Below are 17,589 nucleotides of genomic sequence, written 5' to 3'. Positions count from 1 at the left end.
ATATACAATGGAATATTACTCAGTCATTAAAAAGAATGAAATAAGGCCATTCGCAGCAACATGGATGGACCTAGAGATTGTCATACTGAGTGAATTAAGTCAGACAGGGAAGGAGAAATATCATATGCCATCCCTTATATGTGGAATATAAAAAGAAATGATACAAATGAACTTACTTACAAAACAGAAAGAGGGTCATAGACTTAGAAAATGAACTTATGGTTGCCGGGAGTGGGGTGGGGAAGGGATAGTTAGGGACCTTGGGAAGATCATATACACACTGTTACATTCAAAATGGATAACCAACAAGGACTTATTGTATAGAACATGGAACTCTGCTCGATGTTATGTGCCAGCCTGGATGGGAGTGGGGTTTAGGGGAGAATGGATACATATATATGTATGGCTGAGTCCCTTTGCTGTTCACCTGAGACTACCACAACATTGTTAATCTGCTATACCCCATACAAACTAAAAATTTTAAGTTTGGAAAAAAACATAGGCAGAACACTCTCTGACATAAATTGCAGCAACATCTTTTTCAATTTATGTCTCAGAAAAATGGAAATAAAAACAAAAATAAACAAATGGGACCTACTTAAATTCAAAACCTTTTGCACAATAAAGGAAACAATAAACAAAATGAAAAGACAACCCACAGATTGGGAGAAAATATCCGCAAATGATGTGACCAAAAAGGGATTAGTCTCCAAAATTTACAAACAGCTCATAAGGTTTAACATCATCAAAATAAACAACCCAATCAAAAAACGGGCAGGAGACCTAAGCAGACATTTTTCCAAAGACATACAGATGGCCAAAAGGCACATGAAAATATGTTCAATATTGCTAATGATTAAAGAATATAAAATCAAAACTATAAGGAGGTATCACCTCAGACCAGTCAGAATGGCTATGATAAAAAAAAAAAAATCCACAAACAATAAATGCTGGAGAGGGTGTGGAGAGAAGGGAACCCTCCCACACTGCTTGGTGGAGATGTAATTTGGTACAGCCACTATGGAGAACAGTGTGGAGGCTCCTTAAAAAACTAAAAGCTAGAGCTACCATATGATCCAGCAATCCCACTTCTGGGCATATATACAGAGAAAGCACCCTAATATTCATTGCAGCACTGTTTACAATGGGCTTCCCTGATAGCTCAGATGGTAAAGAATCTGCCTATAGTGCAGGAGACCTGGGTTCAATCCCTGGGTTGAGAAGATTCTCTGGAGGAGGGCATGGCAACCCACTCCAGTATTCTTGTCTGGAGAATCCCCATGGACAAAGGAGCCTGGAAGGCTAGAGTCCATGGGGTCACAAAGAGTTGGACATGACCGAGCGACTAAGCACAACACAAGACATGGAGGGAACCTAAATGTCCATCAACAGAGGAATGGATAAAGAAGATGTGGATAAAATGGATAAAGAAGATATGAGACAATGCCATTTGCAGCAACATGGTTGAACCTAGAGACTGTCATATTGAGTGAAGTAAGTCAGACAGGGAAGGAGAAATATTGTATGCTATCTTTCATATGTGGAATCTAAAAAGAAATGATACAGATGAAGTAATCCTTAAAACAGAAATACTCACAGAGTTAGAGAACAAACTTGCTAAGTGGGAAGAATGGGGGAAGGGATGGTCAGGGAGTTTGGGATCAACATGCATACACTGCTCTATTTAGGATAGATGACCAGCTGGGTCCTGCTGGGTAGCATAGGGAGCTCTGTGCAATGTTACGTGGCAGGCTGGATGCGATGCGAGTTTGGGGGAGCATGGATACATGTATATGCATGGCTGAGTCCCTATGCTGCCCACCTGAAACTATCATCACATTGTTAATTGGCTATGCTGCTGCTGCTAAGTCGCTTCAGTCGTGTCTGACTCTGTGCGACCCCATAGACGGCAGCCGACCAGGCTCCCCTGTCCCTGGGATTCTCAAGGCAAGAACACTGGAGTGGGTTGCCATATACTTCGATATAAAACAAAAGCTTAAAAATGAATTCTCTCAAAAATAAGGAAAAAAAAAAGAAAAAGTATCCATCAGTCACTTAGGGCTCCTCATGCTCTGGGAACTCCACTATCTCCTTTCCTCAGACTTCTCGTTTAACCCCTGCTGCCACTGAACTTGCACATTTTACAGGTGAATAAACTGAGGCTCAGAAAGCTTATTATGCCTTGGTCCTGGCCTGCTGGAACCCAGCATGATCCAGGCAGCCTGACTTCAAGTCTAACCAAGGGCAAACTATTTTGCCAGAAAGAGCTCTTACATTCACCGAGTGTCCCCTGAGGTCCCTGAGAGGGTGTGTGGCATGTCTGAAGTCACTTAGCTAGTGGGGAGCAGTTCAGGTTGGAAGCAGAGCTATGGGACCCCAGACCCACAGCACCTTCCACCATCCTCAGAAGAGCGGCCAGAGTGGGAATGGCAGCATTTCAGAGATACATCCCTTCACTGGTGGGACAGGACACGTCTAGCCCAGCTGAAGTGAAGTGAAGTGAAAATCAGTGGTGTCCGGCTCTTTGCGACCCCATGGACTATAGAGTCCATGGAATTCTCCAGGCCAGAATACTGGAGTGAGTAGCCTTTCCCTTCTCCAGAGGATCTTCTCAACCCAGAGATTGAACCCAGGTCTCCTGCATTGCAGGCAGATTCTTTACCATCTGAGCCACCAGGGAAACCCAGAGGGGCTTTTAAAAGTGCTCACCTCTTCCCAGGGCTTCCCATTCACATGGAATAACAATACCCAGACTCTCAGGAGACACAGCACTCCTTTGTGGCCCTGCTGCTTGCTCTATCAGGCTTAGCTACGCACTGGGTCTCACTTGTCTCTCTCTCAGTTCCCCAAGGGCCCAGCTCTCTTCAACCCCGGACATTCACACCTGTCTTCACAACCGCGAAACTTAAGACATCTCCTCACATTTTGCTCTTGCTTCCGTCACAGCTGCCTGCCATTTTCTTCCAAGCACTTATCACAGTCTTTACTCCTGAAATCCACTTATGCATGTTTTGTTTATTTCTGTCAGCCCCACCAGCAAGGCAGCTCCCTGAGAGCTGGGGCTCTGTGTGTCTGGCTTCCCACCACTTCCCTGAGGCCTAGAACAGGGCCTGGCAGACACAAGTACTTTGTAAATACATGCTGAATGGATGAGAGGGGAGAAGAGGTCAGGAGAGCCGAGCCCTCGACTTCTGACATCATTGTATAGTCAATCGTTGATATCTAAGGTTGGGAATGGTTCCATGACTCCCCAAGATATCCAAATCCAAGGATGCTCAAATCCCTTATATAAAATAGTTATAGTTGCATATAACCTACGCAATCCTCTTGTATATTTGAAAGCATTTCTAGATTACTTGTCATACCTCACACAATGTAAATACAGTGTAAATACTATGTAAATAGTTGCTGATGCACAGGAAATTCAAGTTTTGCCTTTTGGAACCTTCTGGAAATTAAAATTCTGATACGTGGTTGGTTAACTCCATGGAGGGCAAACCATACAAGATTTGTGCAGTGGCCACCAGCAGCCTCTGGAGATGGACTCTCTGGCCAGCCAAGAGCTTGGCTTGGGCTGTCCAGGGATTTCCCTGCTTAGAAAGTGAGGCTGGCTGCAGGGTCTCCAGGAGGCCACGTGGTGGTCCAGCCAGGGCCTGGCTCCATTCTGCACACAGTTTTCAAATATGTTTTCAAATATTCAGGCATTGGCTGGATATGCTTTATTTGCTGTTGGGAATGTGGGAGCAATTAACAGGAGTCAGATAACATGGGAAATAAAATGGGTCTGAGGGAGCAGAGGGTTCGATGGTTTTGGAGCCTCTTTAACCGAACTGATACAGCCTGATAGGGACAGTGTTTCCCAAGTGGGGAGCCAAGTGTCCTCATGCCTCAGGGTTAGAAGGGTGCAGGAGCTGCTCCTTGACAGCCAAGCAGAGGTGGGCGGAGGACCTGGGGCCTACAACGCCTACCTACCTAGAGCTCTTAGCCCTTCTGGGGATGATCATTTCCTGAGTGTTTCCCAAAGGCTGTATTCCTGGAAAAGCAAACTGGGAAGAACTCCCACAGTCTGGCAAATATGTGGCCTGCATACTTGGAGGTGGGGCTGGCCTTAGTGCATAAGGCTGTTGGGGTCACCGTCCCTGCTCACAACCCACACTGGCCCCTCTGGCCTGTGTCTGGACTACTGACTCCCACTCTGCCAGTTCCCTGCTCTGCCCAACAGGCTCTGGCTCCTATCCAGGCCTCTGCCTCTTCCCACTCAGCAGCTCGGGTTACAGGGCCTGGTCTTGACTCTTAGAAGCCCACTGACCCATGAGGAAATGACCTTCAGCCATGCTTCTTGGGTTTTTCCCAGGGGAGCAGAGTGGTCCAAGGCTTTTGAACTGAGTTTGCAGGTAGATGAAATGAGGCTTGGAGGCTGGCAAATCCAGAGCCAGTACTGAGTCAGCAAGCTAAGCGCTTAGGTCAGGCCTCAGGCCCTGGCTTTAATCAGGGCAATACTGCCAGGGAGTGTGGAGGCCTTAGAACCTGGCTCTCCAGCTCATGAGCTCTAGACCTTGAACACGCGGCTGTCCTCTTGGAGGCAAAGTCTGCTTGGGAGAAACATGGGGAGTAACAGTCCTGCTTCTCTGGACTGCTACGAGGACTGAGTAAGATATTGTGTGTGCATAAAGTGCGCAGGAGAACAGTGGCTCAGAGGAGGCGCCAAAGCCCAGTGCTGGCCGCAGTTACAGCGCGGCGTTCTTCCTCTTTCTGACACAGGTATGCATGCTGTGCAGACACACACGTAGACACACAGAAAGAAGAGAAACACAGATGGTGGTTTTCCATTGTTTGGCTCATGTTGCCGAACCAACACTGACTGCACAACAGGTTTGAAGAGGCTCGTTTTGAAATGGCACCTGAGATGGCGCTCCAGCATTTTGGCATGGAGGTTTGCTCTGGCAATCACCCTAGTCAGACTCTGTGCAGGGCAGGCAGTGGTGCTAATTAGAAGTCTAAGTGAAAAGTAAACTCATTGGATTAAAAAAAAAAAGAAACTGGTCCTATTGAAGTGTAATTCATATACCATGAAATTCACTCTTTTAAAAGCATAAACAAGTACTTTTTGATATATTCACATAATTGTGTAACCATCATCATTGTGTAATTTTCTTTCAGTTCAGTTCAGTTCAGTCGCTCGGTTGTGTCCGACTTTTTGCGACCCCATGGACTGCAGCATGCCAGGCTTCCCTGTCCATCACCAACTCCTAGAGCTTAATCAGACTCAGGTCCATCGAGTCAGTGATGCCATCCAACCATCTCATCCTCTCTCGTCCCCTTCTCCTCCTGCCTTCAATCTTTCCCAGCATCAGGGTCTTTTCCAATGAGTCGGTTCTTCACATCAGGTGGCCAAGTATTGGAGTTTCAGCTTCAGCATCAGTTCTTCCAATGAATATTCAGGACTCAGTTCCTTTAGGATGGACTGGTTGGATCTCCTTGCAGTCCAAGGGACTCTCAAGAGTCTTCTCCAACATCACAGTTCAAAAGCATCAATTCTTTGGCACTCAGCTTTCTTTATAGTCCAACTCTCACATCCATACATGACCACTGGAAAAACCATAGCTTTGACTAGATGGACCTTTGTCAGTAAAGTAATGACACTGCTTTTTAATATGCTGTCTATTATGTCATAATAGCATATTATGTCATATGCTGCCTAATATGTCATAACTTTCCTTCCAAGGAGCAAGTGTCACTGTTTCCACTGTTTCCCCATCTATTTCCCATGAAGTGATGGGACCGGATGCCATGATCTTCGTTTTCTGAATGTTGAGCTTTAAGCCAACTTTTTCACTCTCCTCTTTCACTTTCATCAAGAGGCTCTTTAGTCCTCTGCTTTCTGCCACAAAGGTGGTGTCATCTGCATATCTGAGGTTATTGATATTTCTCCCGGCAATCTTGATGCCAGCTTGTGCTTCATCCAGCCCAGCATTTCACATGATGTACTCTGCATATAAGTTAAATAAACAGTGTGACAATATACAGCCTTGACGTACTCCTTTCCCAATTTGGAACCAGTCTGTTGTTCCATGTCCAGTTCTAACTGTTGCTTCTTGACCTGCATACAGATTTCTCAGGAGGCAGCTCAGGTAGTCTGGTATTCCCACCTCTTTAAGAATTTTCCATAGTTTGTTGTGATCCACACAGTCAAAGGCTTTGGTGTTGTCAATAAAGCAAAATTTTCTTTATCCTCCATTAAAAAAAAAAAACAGAATGTGTCTTTTAAAAATAATTTTATGTATGTATGTATTTATTTTTATTTTTGGTTGCACTGGGTCTTCATTGCTGTGAGGGATTTTCTCTAGCTGCAGCAAGCAGGGGCCACTCTCTAGTTGTGGTGTGTGGGCTTCTCATTGTGGTGGAGCACAGGTTCTAGGGCAGATGGGGTTCAGCAGTTTTGGCTCCCAGGCTGTAGACACAGGCCCAATAGTTGTGGTGCAAAGGCTTAGTTGCTCTGTGGCATGTGGGATCTTCCTGGATCAGGGATCAAACCCAACTCTCCTGCACTGGCCGAATGATTCTTCCCGCTGAGCCACCAGGGAAGCCCTACCTTTCATTTTTGAAAGAGAGTTTTGCTGGACATAAGGTTCTAGGTTAGTGGTTTGTATTTTTTTAGTCATTTGAATGAGTCAGTCATCCCATGGCCTTCTAGCCTCTATTATTTCTGGTGGGAAGTCAGGGTTTTTATGTTATTGAAGTTCTCTTGTATGGATGAGTCATTTCTCTCTTGCTGCTTTCAAGACTTCCTCTTTGACTTTCAGTATTTTGCTGTAATATGTCTGGGCCTGATTCTTAGATCTATAGAAAAATCTATGCTTAATATAATTTCTCAGAAGGTAGGACTTATGTGTATCAATTTGCTACTTAATTTCTGTATGTCTTACATCTTTTTTTTTTTTTTTTTGACTGCACTATACAGCATGTGGGACCTTAATTCTTTGACAAAGGATCGAACCTGGGTCCCATGCAGGGGGTGTGGGTTTGACCCCTGGTTGAGGAACTAAGATCCCATATGCCACACAGTGCAGTCAAAAATGAAAAAAAAAAAATTTATACTCTTTCATATTTATCTGTTATTTCATTGAAACTCTTTAATTCTGTGTGTGTGGATTTAAATTACTGTCTAATGTCCTTTAATTTTAGACTGAAGGAATCCCTTTAATATTTCTTGTAGAGCAGACTGCTAGTGATGAATTCTCTTCATTTCTGCTTTCCTGGGCATGTCTTATTTTCTCTTTCACTTTTCAAGAATAGTTTTTCTTGTTATAGAGTTCTTTGTTGACAATTTTTTCTTTTTTCCCATCACTTTGAATATGTCATACCAACTGCCTTATGACTTCTGTGGTTTCTAATAAGAAATCAGCTATTAATCTTATCAAGGATTCCGTTTCTGTGATGAGTCACTGTTCTTTCACTGCTTTCAAGATTCTTTCTTTCACGTGTGTGTGGAGAAGGCACTCTTCCTTAGACAGGATCATCTCAATTGACATATCTTCAAGTTTGCTGGTTCTTCTGCCAGCCCAAATCTACTTTTGAGCCCCATTAGTGAATTAATCATTTCAGTATTGTACTTTACAGCTTCAGAATTTCTATTTTGTTCCTTTAAAAATACTTTCTATCTTTTTATTGATAATCTCCATTTGGTGGTACATAATTTTTATAGTTTCTTTTAATTATTTAGACATGATTTCATTTAGTTGTTTGAACATATTTGAAATAGCCATTATAAAATCTTTGTCTAGTAAGTTCTTCTGGGCTTAATCACTGATAGTTTTAACTGCTTTCCCCCCCCCTTTCCCCCCAATGCCACACTTTCTTATATCTTTGTGTGTTTCATAATTTTTGTTAAAAACAGTATTTCAAATAGTCTAATGTGGCCACTCTAGAAATTAGATACTCCTCCTCCTTTCCAGAGTTTGTTCTTGTATGTTCAGGGCCTTTTCTGAGCTAAATGTCTATACATTTTCTCTGAAATGTGTACTCTTTGTCATGGCAGTTACTGGATTCTCTGCTTGGTTTGCTTAACTGTTAGCTTAGGTCAGAGGTTTTCTTTAATGCCTTGAACTGGTAGATCTCCCAATCTGTGCCAAGGGACTCTTTGTGTGTGTTGAGCATAATTTCAACACTCTATGAGGTTACAATCTGCCTTTGCCTTCACTTTTTGCTTGAATGGAGCCTCAAGGTCAGCGAGAGGTGAGAGACTGGGGTTCTTTTAGGTCTTTCCCTACGCAGGCATGCGTATTCTAGATCCCCAGGTATCTGTTGGAGCATTTTAAAGCTTCTTTGGACAGTTCATCCCCTTGATTTTCATTTAAGTTGCTGTGTCAGCTTCTTGTTGCTCCAACTGGTATTGCCACCTTAGACAGCTGCAATGTTAAACAATTGTTGCTGAGTGTTTCTGGCAAACACTCTTAGGATGTGCCTTTTCGCAGTAAGTGAGCTCTGCATCAGTTCAAAAAAAAAAAAAAGACAAGTCATGTGTATGGGCCTTTCCAGGGAGCTGACAGTGACAGTTTTTGGAGAATGAGCATTTGAGGAGCTTCAAACTTGTTCTGGCACCTCCAGTGGCTGCTCATTTTCACAGGTACTGTGCTTGTGAGGCTGTGATGGTTTTAGGGTTACCATGGGGCTGGGGAGATGAGAAATTAAAAAGCTACAAACCTCACTGCTCTCAGCAAGGTTCAGACCTTTTTCTATAAAATTAACATTTCTTAGGTTGTTACCAGACATTGATTTTCAGAATTTGGAAAAGGTCATTTTCTTTCTAGCGTTATTGTGGCTTTTATGGAGGAGTTGATTTCCAGAAGTCCTTACTCTACCATTCCGGCAGTGCTTCTGCTGTATTTTTAGAAAGTGTTTCTTAGGGCCAGGGTGGATAGAAAACCTTAACACTAAAACTGCTGATCTAAGGCTGGCACCTGCAGAGATCTGGTGAGTGGCTCCATTTGTCTCTATAGGTTTAGCACAGCCAAGCAAAATTTGTTTTCATCCCTTCCTGCCTCCTAACCCTTTATCCTTCATTTGCCCATCAGTCCCTCTCTCTCTCTCTCCTCCCTTTCCTCCCTATTTCCTGTCAACAAGCATTTATTGGCCCTCTCTTTAGTGCCTGGGGTCAAACTCCTGCTCTGAGGGGCCCATCCTTTGGTGGAGAAGGACATGTTTGCAGAGCAGACCACCAGCACTTCAGGGAGTTCTGGGACTGAGGGAGGGATCTAGAGCTAGGGGAGCCAGGAAAGACTGATTGATGCTCATGGAGAAAGGGGAATCCGGAAGGAGGAAAAAAAATCCTGCTTAAGTTCCCTAGAAAGAGGATCCCAAGGATACTGCTGGGCTTCCTCAGCTGAGAAATAGGCTACTGGGGAGACGAAAAATCCGTTCTATTATGATAAACATACAAAAACACTGAAGGACCTGTGAAGTATATTCCAGGCAAAGGCTCCCACTGAGAGCTGGAGAGGCCCCATCTCCACAGGTGGGCTGGGTCAGTTCTGTCTGCAGCAGCAGCAAGAAACCCTCTCAGCCAGATATTGTCCCACCAGGCAAACAAACAAACAAACAGAAACCTTTCTCCCTGGGGCTCAAGAAAAGCCTAGTTTGTACAGGGGAAGGACCCAAAGCCAAGAGGTGCATGTATGTGAAACTATGTAGAAATAAACACGAGGCCCAGCCAAAGCTAATCAGAGAGGGACATCTGCTCTGTGCTACTCACACCATTCTGCGATGGGCAGACCACAGGGCATTGCGTGGGAAAGGGCAGTGAAGGGGAGGAGGGGCTGCCCACCCCTTGCCCAGCAGCTTAGACAAGACATTTCTCCCCGTGAAGCATCAGTTTCCTTATCTACAAAATGGGGATAATAACAAATTCGTATCTTTTGCAGAGCTCTGTGAAGATCACATGAGATGAAGGACTTGGGAGGACACAGCGTGGGGTCAGGGGTCCATTGAGTCCTTGATTTTCCCTTGACTTTTAGATCAGTTATGAAGTGGAGTCATAATTCTAATGAGTTTTTAAGTTGAGTAATATACTTTGTCCTAAAAAAAGTCACTATCTATTCCTCTTTTTCTCCCAAAAAGGACATCAGGAGCTTACAATAAAAGGCAATAAAATCTTTTACGAGGGCAGAAATGAGAACTGAGTGATGAAGTGTGTATTTGGCAGGCAGTGGTGTGGGGGGTGCGGGGGCGGGGGGGGGGGAGTGATTACACAGAAAATCCATTGTAATCAAATACAAAATAGTCTCCAGCTTCTGGAAGTCAAAGCAAACAGAGTACCATGACAGGCATTTCCTGCCAGTGAACTCTGGGGAGTTTATCTAGTAAGGAACTAGATTGGGTAAGCATGCAGCAAATCGTGGGGACAAGAGGCCTATGCCCAGGGCCAGGAAGAAGAATCTGAGCTTCACAGAGAACCTGCCTTGTTTCTCCCAGATTCAGTCTGCCTGGGGTCCTCCTGATGGTGGAGCATGGTTACCACCATGCTGTCCTTATGAAGTTGCCTAGGGGCTGAGCATGTGTGCATTCATTCATTCACTGTTCTGTGCATTTCCATTCCCTGGAGGCTCCTCTGCACCAGGCTGTTAAATGCGTGCTGTAGACTTGGGGTGTTATCCCCAGCCAGAAGGATTAGATAAGACTTTTTGGAGGAGATGCTTGAGCTAGGCCAAAAGGACAAAGCATAGTGAACTTGGGGTAACAGTCCAGGTACAGGAGGAGAGATCTGGGTGGGGGAGGATATGAGTGCAGGTTCAGAGTGGGAGGACCCTGGACATAGCTGGAGGTGGGGGGTATGGGAGGAGTAGTGGTGAGAACTGTGCTGAGACAGACTGAGAAGGATAGGTGGGAGGTTTGGTGTGGGAGTGGGGAGTGAGGGATCAAGGAGGATCCCCCTTGTCTGCATAGGGAAGCAGCTGGCTGGAGGTCCCCTCCCTGCAATGGGGAGCTGGATGAGGGCAGGCTAGGGGAAGTGCTGGGTTCAGTGGGGCCAGGTTCAACCTCTGGGTCCAGAGGGGATGACTTGGCTAGAGGAAGGAAGAGGGGTGTTATCAGCATTATGGGGGTGCCAGAGCCACAGGGGTGGGAGAGAAAGAAGGCCAAGGGCAAATCCATTTAAAAGGCAAGTGGGGTCTTATAGGAAAGGTATATGAGAAGGGGTCAGAGATGTGGGAGAAAACACAGGCAAGAGTCAGCAGGGGGCCTGGGGGAACAGCCAAAATGAGGCTCAGGAAGAGAGACAGCAATGCATTTGCGTCTGCCCGTGTGGCCACCAGGAGGTCAGTGGTAACCTTTGGCCAAAATGATGTGGGTGGATTGGCAGTGAAAAGAGACTGGAGGGGCTTGGAGGAGCAGAAGGCAAGGTGGAGGAGATGGGAGCCCAACAGGGGTGTGCAGCCTCTGAGGGAAGCTTCACGGTGAGTTGGGCAAAGGGTACGAAAGAGTGCATTTTGGGTGAAAGGAAGATGGCAGGAGGGAGGCTGGCAGCAAATGCAGGTGAGTCTGCAGGTTGTATGGCAGGGAAGTGAAGGGGTCTTCTCCTGGTGGCTCTGCCAAGGGAAGGACTGGCCAAGTCTGTGGAGGGACGGGGACACAGAGGAGAACCATCTTGGGTCAAGGGACCCAGGGTAGCAACCCTGGGGGGTGGAATCACCATCTATTCCTACAAAGACAGGAGGTCATTTCAGAGTGGGAGACGGGGGATTAAAATTTCTGAGGCTGATAATGAGGTTCAGGGGGTGGCTGAGGGCATAGAGGGGACTGTCACTGGAACTGTGACACTGGAATGATGTCAAGAAGGCAGCACTGGGCACTGCAGCTCTGGGGACAGTGGCTGGAATTGGAGGGGGAGACAAAGACCTGGTCCTTGGTTATGGTCTGGTGCGGGGACTGGAGCCTCCAGCCAGGTTCCAGGTCAAGGGCAGACTTCCAGGTCGAGGTTTAGGAACTAAGAAAACCTGGGACTCACCGGGATCACCTCTTCTTCCGGGCTTGCCACGCCGTCCAGGGGGGCCTAGACAGGAAAACAAGGATGGACTCTTTAAGATGGGAAGCCAGGGGTTTGGGGACAGCCTGCCTGCTGCCAGCTGCCTGCAACTCACACGCATTGCAGCAGCCGGGGGGATAGCCTGCCCACCACCTTGCTGGCTGGGAGAGTGGAGAGGAGTGTGAAGAAAGCTCTGGCTCCTGCCCCTCCCTTACCCCTGCTCCTCTGGATCGTCCTTATTGGTTGCATTCTCATCCCCCACTCATTCATTTAGTTATTCAATTATCTGTTTATTATTTCATTCACAAGTCCTTTCCCATTCAAAAATGTATACTGCCTAGAAACTCTTGAGGCAGGAGATTGCCACTGAGAAACTTCAGACTTACAAGAAAAATAAGGCTGAGGATGGCAGTTATCTTATGAAAGCTTGGACAAATTCTTTTTAATATTCACTAAAATAAAGCAACAGAGAGAACACACCACATAAAGACACTGTCGTGTGTACAGGCTCAGTTGCTCAGTCGTGTCTGACTCTTTGCAACCCCATGGACTGTAGCCCACCAGGCTTCTCTGTCCATGGGATTCTCCAGGCAAGAATACTGGAGTCGGTTGCCATGCCTTCCTCTAGGGGTTCTTCCCAACCCAGGGATCAAACCCAGGTCTTCCGCATTGCAGGGATTCTTTACCATCTGATGCCCTTCTCCAAAAGACATTATCATAGCATCTCAGATGCTTAAACTCAGTGATAACAGGCTCTATCCTATCCACCTACCTCCTTCCTGTGTTCACTAAACACTTTGGCACCTCCCTCCCCTTCCCTACAGCTCTAGGGAGACACATAAAGTTCTTGTGATTTATTGCACATAATGTGCACACTGATGCATGTGCTTTTTGGTATCCAGTCTCATCCACATGGTTTTGCACTTTCCGAATCTGATGTAGACCATCCTGCCTTCTCCTTCTGCCCCTGGGCCCACATCAGCCCCCAAGACCAGAGTGACCGAGATGCTGAAGAGGAAGAGGGCTCTGGGTACCGGAACAGGTGGCAGGGCTCAGAGAACAGCTCACCTGGCCTTGGAGTGGAGGGCGGAGCTCATGCCTCCTTGCCTTCCCCACCCTGTCTCTGTTTTCACTCCCCGCTAGTCTAACTACCTCTGGTTCTTTCTCCTGTTTTCTCAGGTGGGAGAAGGTGTGCAGAAACGAAGTCGCAGGCACTAGATTGTAATTTATACCTCTCTTCATCCTGCCCCTCACTGCACTCCCAGCTCTGGGCCGGGCCCGGAGGCAACTGAGGAACAGCCTGTGTCATAAGCACTGTCCTTTCCTGTAAAAGTCAACTCTAAGGGGATTTCCCTGATGTTCCAGTGGTTAGGACTTTGCTTTCCAATGCAGGGGTTTTAGGTTTGATCCCTGGTTGGGGAGCTAAGATCCCACATGCCTCAGGGCCAAAAAACTAAAACATAAAACAGAAGCAATATTGTAACAAATTCAATAAACTTTAGAAATGGTCCACATTAAAAAAAAATACTTAAAAAAAAGCCAACTTTAAACCCCCTCAAAAATTCCTGGAACAATCACAGAGTAGAGGCAGAGACTGGCCATGAACCAGGTCTGTGGCAGGATGGCTCACTGAGAAATTAGTGTGCCTGTGTGTGTTTCCCTTTACTGTTCTCTTCATTTCTAAGCAGGTAGTCATCCCCACTTGTGGGCTCCCTGGGTAGCTCAAATGGTAAAGAATCTGCCTGCAATGCGGGAGACCTGGGTTTGATCCGTGAGTAAGGAAGATCCCCTGAAGAAGGGCATGGCAATCCTCTCCAGTATTCTGGCCTGGAGAATCCCATGGACAGGGAAGCCTGGTGAGCTACAGCCCATGGGATTGCAGAGTCAGACATGTCCAAGCGACTAACACACACACATGACCATTTGTGCCCCTGAAATGGGGGTCTGGGACAGAGCAGAAAAGCAGAGGCGGCCCCAGGTCAGGGGTGCTTCCGACTTTTATTAGGGGGGTGTCCTAGATGGGGAGGACGGAGGGCTTCTGAGGAAGAGAGAGAGAAGGGACTCCTGTGGAGGGGAGGAGTTACATATTAGACTCTGAAACCTTGGCAAACCCCATGGGTGAGGTAAGAATGAATTTCATGCCAGCCTTATGGACTGGGGGGCTTGAACTTAGGAGGTTAAACAAACTTTAAAAAGTGAGAAACATGCTATTTCTTGCACTACTGAGTTTGTAGTTAAAAATGTTTTTATTGTGGTCCCAAACATAACATTTACTGTCTTAACCTTCTTTATGTGTATAGTATAGTAGTGCTAATTAAACACACACTGTCATGCAACAAATTTCTATAACTTTTCAACTTCCCAAACTGAAACTCTATATCTACTGAACAACTCCCATTCTGCCCTTCCCTCCAGCCCCTGGAAACTGCCATTCTGCTTTGTGTTTCTCAGAGTTTAACGATTTCAGGTATCTCAGACAAGTGGAATCATGCAGTATTTGTCTTTTTGTAATTGGCTTCTTTCATTTAGCATAACGTCCTCAAGGTTCATCCATGTCTCAACATGTGATAAGACTTTCATTCCCTTTTTTAAAAATGATTTTATACATATATATACATAAAATAAATATATATATTTAAATTAATTAACTTTCCCTGGTGGCTCAGATGGTAAAGAATCTGTCTGCAGTGTGGGAGATCTGGGTTTTATCCCTGGGTCAGGAAGATCCCCTGGAGAAGGGAATGGCAATCCACTGCAGTATTCTTGCCTAGAGAATCCCATGGACAGAGGAGGCTGGTGGGCTACAGTTCGTAGGATCACAGTCAGCCACTACTAACACTTTATTAATCTTTGCCTGCGCTGAGTCTTCACTGTGTTGTGGGGGATTTCTCTAGCTGTGGTGAGTGGAGGCTACTTTTTAGCTGTGGTGTGTGGGCTTCTCATTGCGGTGGCTTCTCTTGCTGCAGAGCATGGGGCTCCAGAGCATGGGCTCAGTAGGTGTGGTGCACAGGCTTAGTTACTCTGTGGCATATGGGATCTTCCTGGAACAGGATCGAATACATGTCTCCTGTATTGGCAGACAGAGTCTTCTCCACTGTACCAGGGGAGTCCTTCTTCCTTTTTAAGACTGAATAATGGTTGGTATAGTCAAAGCTATGGTTTTTCTAGTAGTCCTGTACGGATGTGAGAGTTGGACTATAAAGAAGGCTAAGTGCAGAAGAATTGATTTTTTTGAACCGTGGTATTGGAGAAGACTCTTGAGTGTCCCTTGGACAGCAAGGAGATCAAACCAGTCAGTCCTAAAGGAAATCAACCCTGGGTATTCTTTGGAAGGACTAATGCTGAAGCTGAAGCCCCAGTACTTTGGCCACCTGATGTGAAGAGCCGACTTGTTGGAAAAGACTCTGATGCTGGGACGTACTGAGGGCAGGAGGTGAAGGGGCCACAGAGGATGAGATGGTTGGATGACATCTTCAACTCAACGGAGATGAATTTGAGCAAACTCCGGGAAATAGTGAAGGACAGGGAAGCCTGGCATGCTGCAGTCCATGGGGTCGCCAAGAGTCGGACAGGACTGAGCGACTTAACAATAGTCTGTTGTTTGTGTCTGCCACATTTTCTTCACCCATTCATCTTTTTTTTTTTTTTTTTTTTTGCTGTTCTGGGTCTTCACTGTGGTACGTGGGCTCTCTAACTGTGGTGTGTAGGCTCAGTTGCCCCACGGGCATATGGGATCTTAGATCCCTGACCAGAGATTGAACCCTCATCCCCTGCATTAGAAGGTGGATTTTTAAACACTGGACCACCAGGGAAGTCCTATCTTCATCCATTCATCTTTTCAGTTGATGGACACTTGGGTTTCTTCTACCTCTTGTGAACAATGCTACAATAACACGGGTGTGCAAGTATCTCTTCAGGATCCTTTTTCAACTGGTTGGGATACATACCCACAAGTAGAATTGCTGGATCATATGGTAATTCTATTTTTAATTTTTTGAGGAAATGCTATTCTGTTTTCTATAGTGGCTACACTATTTTATATCCCCACCAACAGTGCACATGTGTTTTGTTATTTCTCCACATCCTTGCCAACACTTGTTACTTTCTTTTTTTTTTTTTGATAGTGGCCATCCTAATGGGTATGAGGTGATATCTTGACTTGGATTTCTCTAATAATTAGTGATGTAGCGTATTTGTTAGCCATTTATATATCTTTGAAGAAATGTCTATTCAGATCGTTTGCCCAGTTTTAAATTGAATTGTTCTTTTGTTTCTGAGCTGTAGGGGTTTTCTATTTATTTATTTTTAGTTGAAGGATAATGGCTTTAAAATGTTGTGTTGGGCTCTGCCATACATCAACATGAACTGGCCAAAGGTATACATATGTTCCCTCCCTCTTGAACCTTCCTCCCTCCTCCACCCCATCCCACCCCAGTAGATTGTTACAGAGCACTGGATTGAGCTCCCTGCATCATACAGCAAATTTCCACTGGCTATTAATTTCACATATGGTAACATGGATGTTTCAATGCTACTCTCTCAATTTTCTCCACCCTCTCCTCCCACTGTGTCCATAAATCTGTTCTCTATGTCTCAGTCTCTACTGCTGTTTTGGGGTTCTTTATATATTCTGGATATTAACCCATTTTTAGGTATAGAGTTTGCAAATATTTTCTCCCATTCTGTAGGTTGCCTTTTGTCTCTGTTGATAATTTCCTTTGCTGTGCAGAAGTTTCTTTAAAATTTTACTTACTTATTTAATTTTATTCTTGGCTGAACTGGCTTTTTGTGGCTGTGCTTGGGCTTTCTCCAGTTGTGGTGAGCAGGGGCTACTCTACAGCTGTGGCACATGGGCTTCTCATTGTGGTTGCTTCTCTTCTCGCAGACCATGGGCTCTAGGGTGTGGGTTCAGTAGCTGTGGTGCATGGGTTTAGTTGTCCCTTGGCATGTGGAATCTTCCTAGACCAGGGATTGAACCCATGTCCCCTGCATTGTCAGGTGAATTCTTAACCACTGGACCGCCAGGGAAGTCCCAGAAGTTTCAAAGTTTGATGTAGCCCAATTTGTTTATTTTTACCTATTTGACCATTAAGTTAATTTTAACTTTTAACCTTTTGAGCTAATTTTTATATATAGTATAAGGTAAGGGCCCAACTTCATTCTTTTGCATGTGGATATCCAGTTTTTCTAGATAGCATTTGTTGAAGAGATTGTCTTTTCCCCATTGTGTAGCTTTGGCACCTTTGTTTAAAACCATCTGACCATATAAATGATGCACCCCTGAGTTTTTTTTTTAATAAATATTCATTTATTTGTTTATTTTTGGCTGTGCTGGGTCGTAATTGACGTGCATGGACTTTCTCTAGTTGCAGTGAGTGGGGGCGACTACTGTCTTATTGCAGAGCAGAGGCTCTAGGGTATACAGGCTTTAGTAGCTGCAGCTCTTGGACTCTGGAGCATGGGACTCTAAGTAGTTGTGGTATATGGGCTTAGTTGTCTCAAGGCATATGGAATCTCCCTAGACCAGGGATTGAACCTGTGTCCTCTGTATTGTCAGACAGATTCTTTAA

The 17,589-nt window shown here is 45.3% G+C and overlaps 1 protein-coding gene and 1 pseudogene across 6 annotated transcripts in view; both read right to left on the bottom strand.

Annotated features, from left to right (window-relative positions):
* LOC102409934 overlaps nt 1-17,589 on the bottom strand; it is a 742,713-nt pseudogene that overhangs the window by 268,872 nt on the left and 456,252 nt on the right.
* The window catches only part of COL23A1 (collagen type XXIII alpha 1 chain), a 411,900-nt gene that overhangs the window by 73,079 nt on the left and 321,232 nt on the right, over nt 1-17,589 (bottom strand). For all 6 annotated transcript variants that reach the window (XM_044947718.1, XM_044947715.1, XM_044947716.1 and 3 more), the window contains exon 3: nt 12,002-12,046. In XM_044947718.1, the coding sequence (XP_044803653.1) occupies nt 12,002-12,046 (45 nt within the window). The remainder of the gene's footprint in view (nt 1-12,001; nt 12,047-17,589) is intronic.

This window comes from Bubalus bubalis, chromosome 9, assembly GCF_019923935.1.
Source record: "Bubalus bubalis isolate 160015118507 breed Murrah chromosome 9, NDDB_SH_1, whole genome shotgun sequence".
NCBI classification, from domain to species: Eukaryota; Metazoa; Chordata; class Mammalia; order Artiodactyla; family Bovidae; genus Bubalus; species Bubalus bubalis.
Note: the sequence above shows the minus strand (reverse complement) of the source record. Positions and strands in the feature narration are given on the sequence as shown.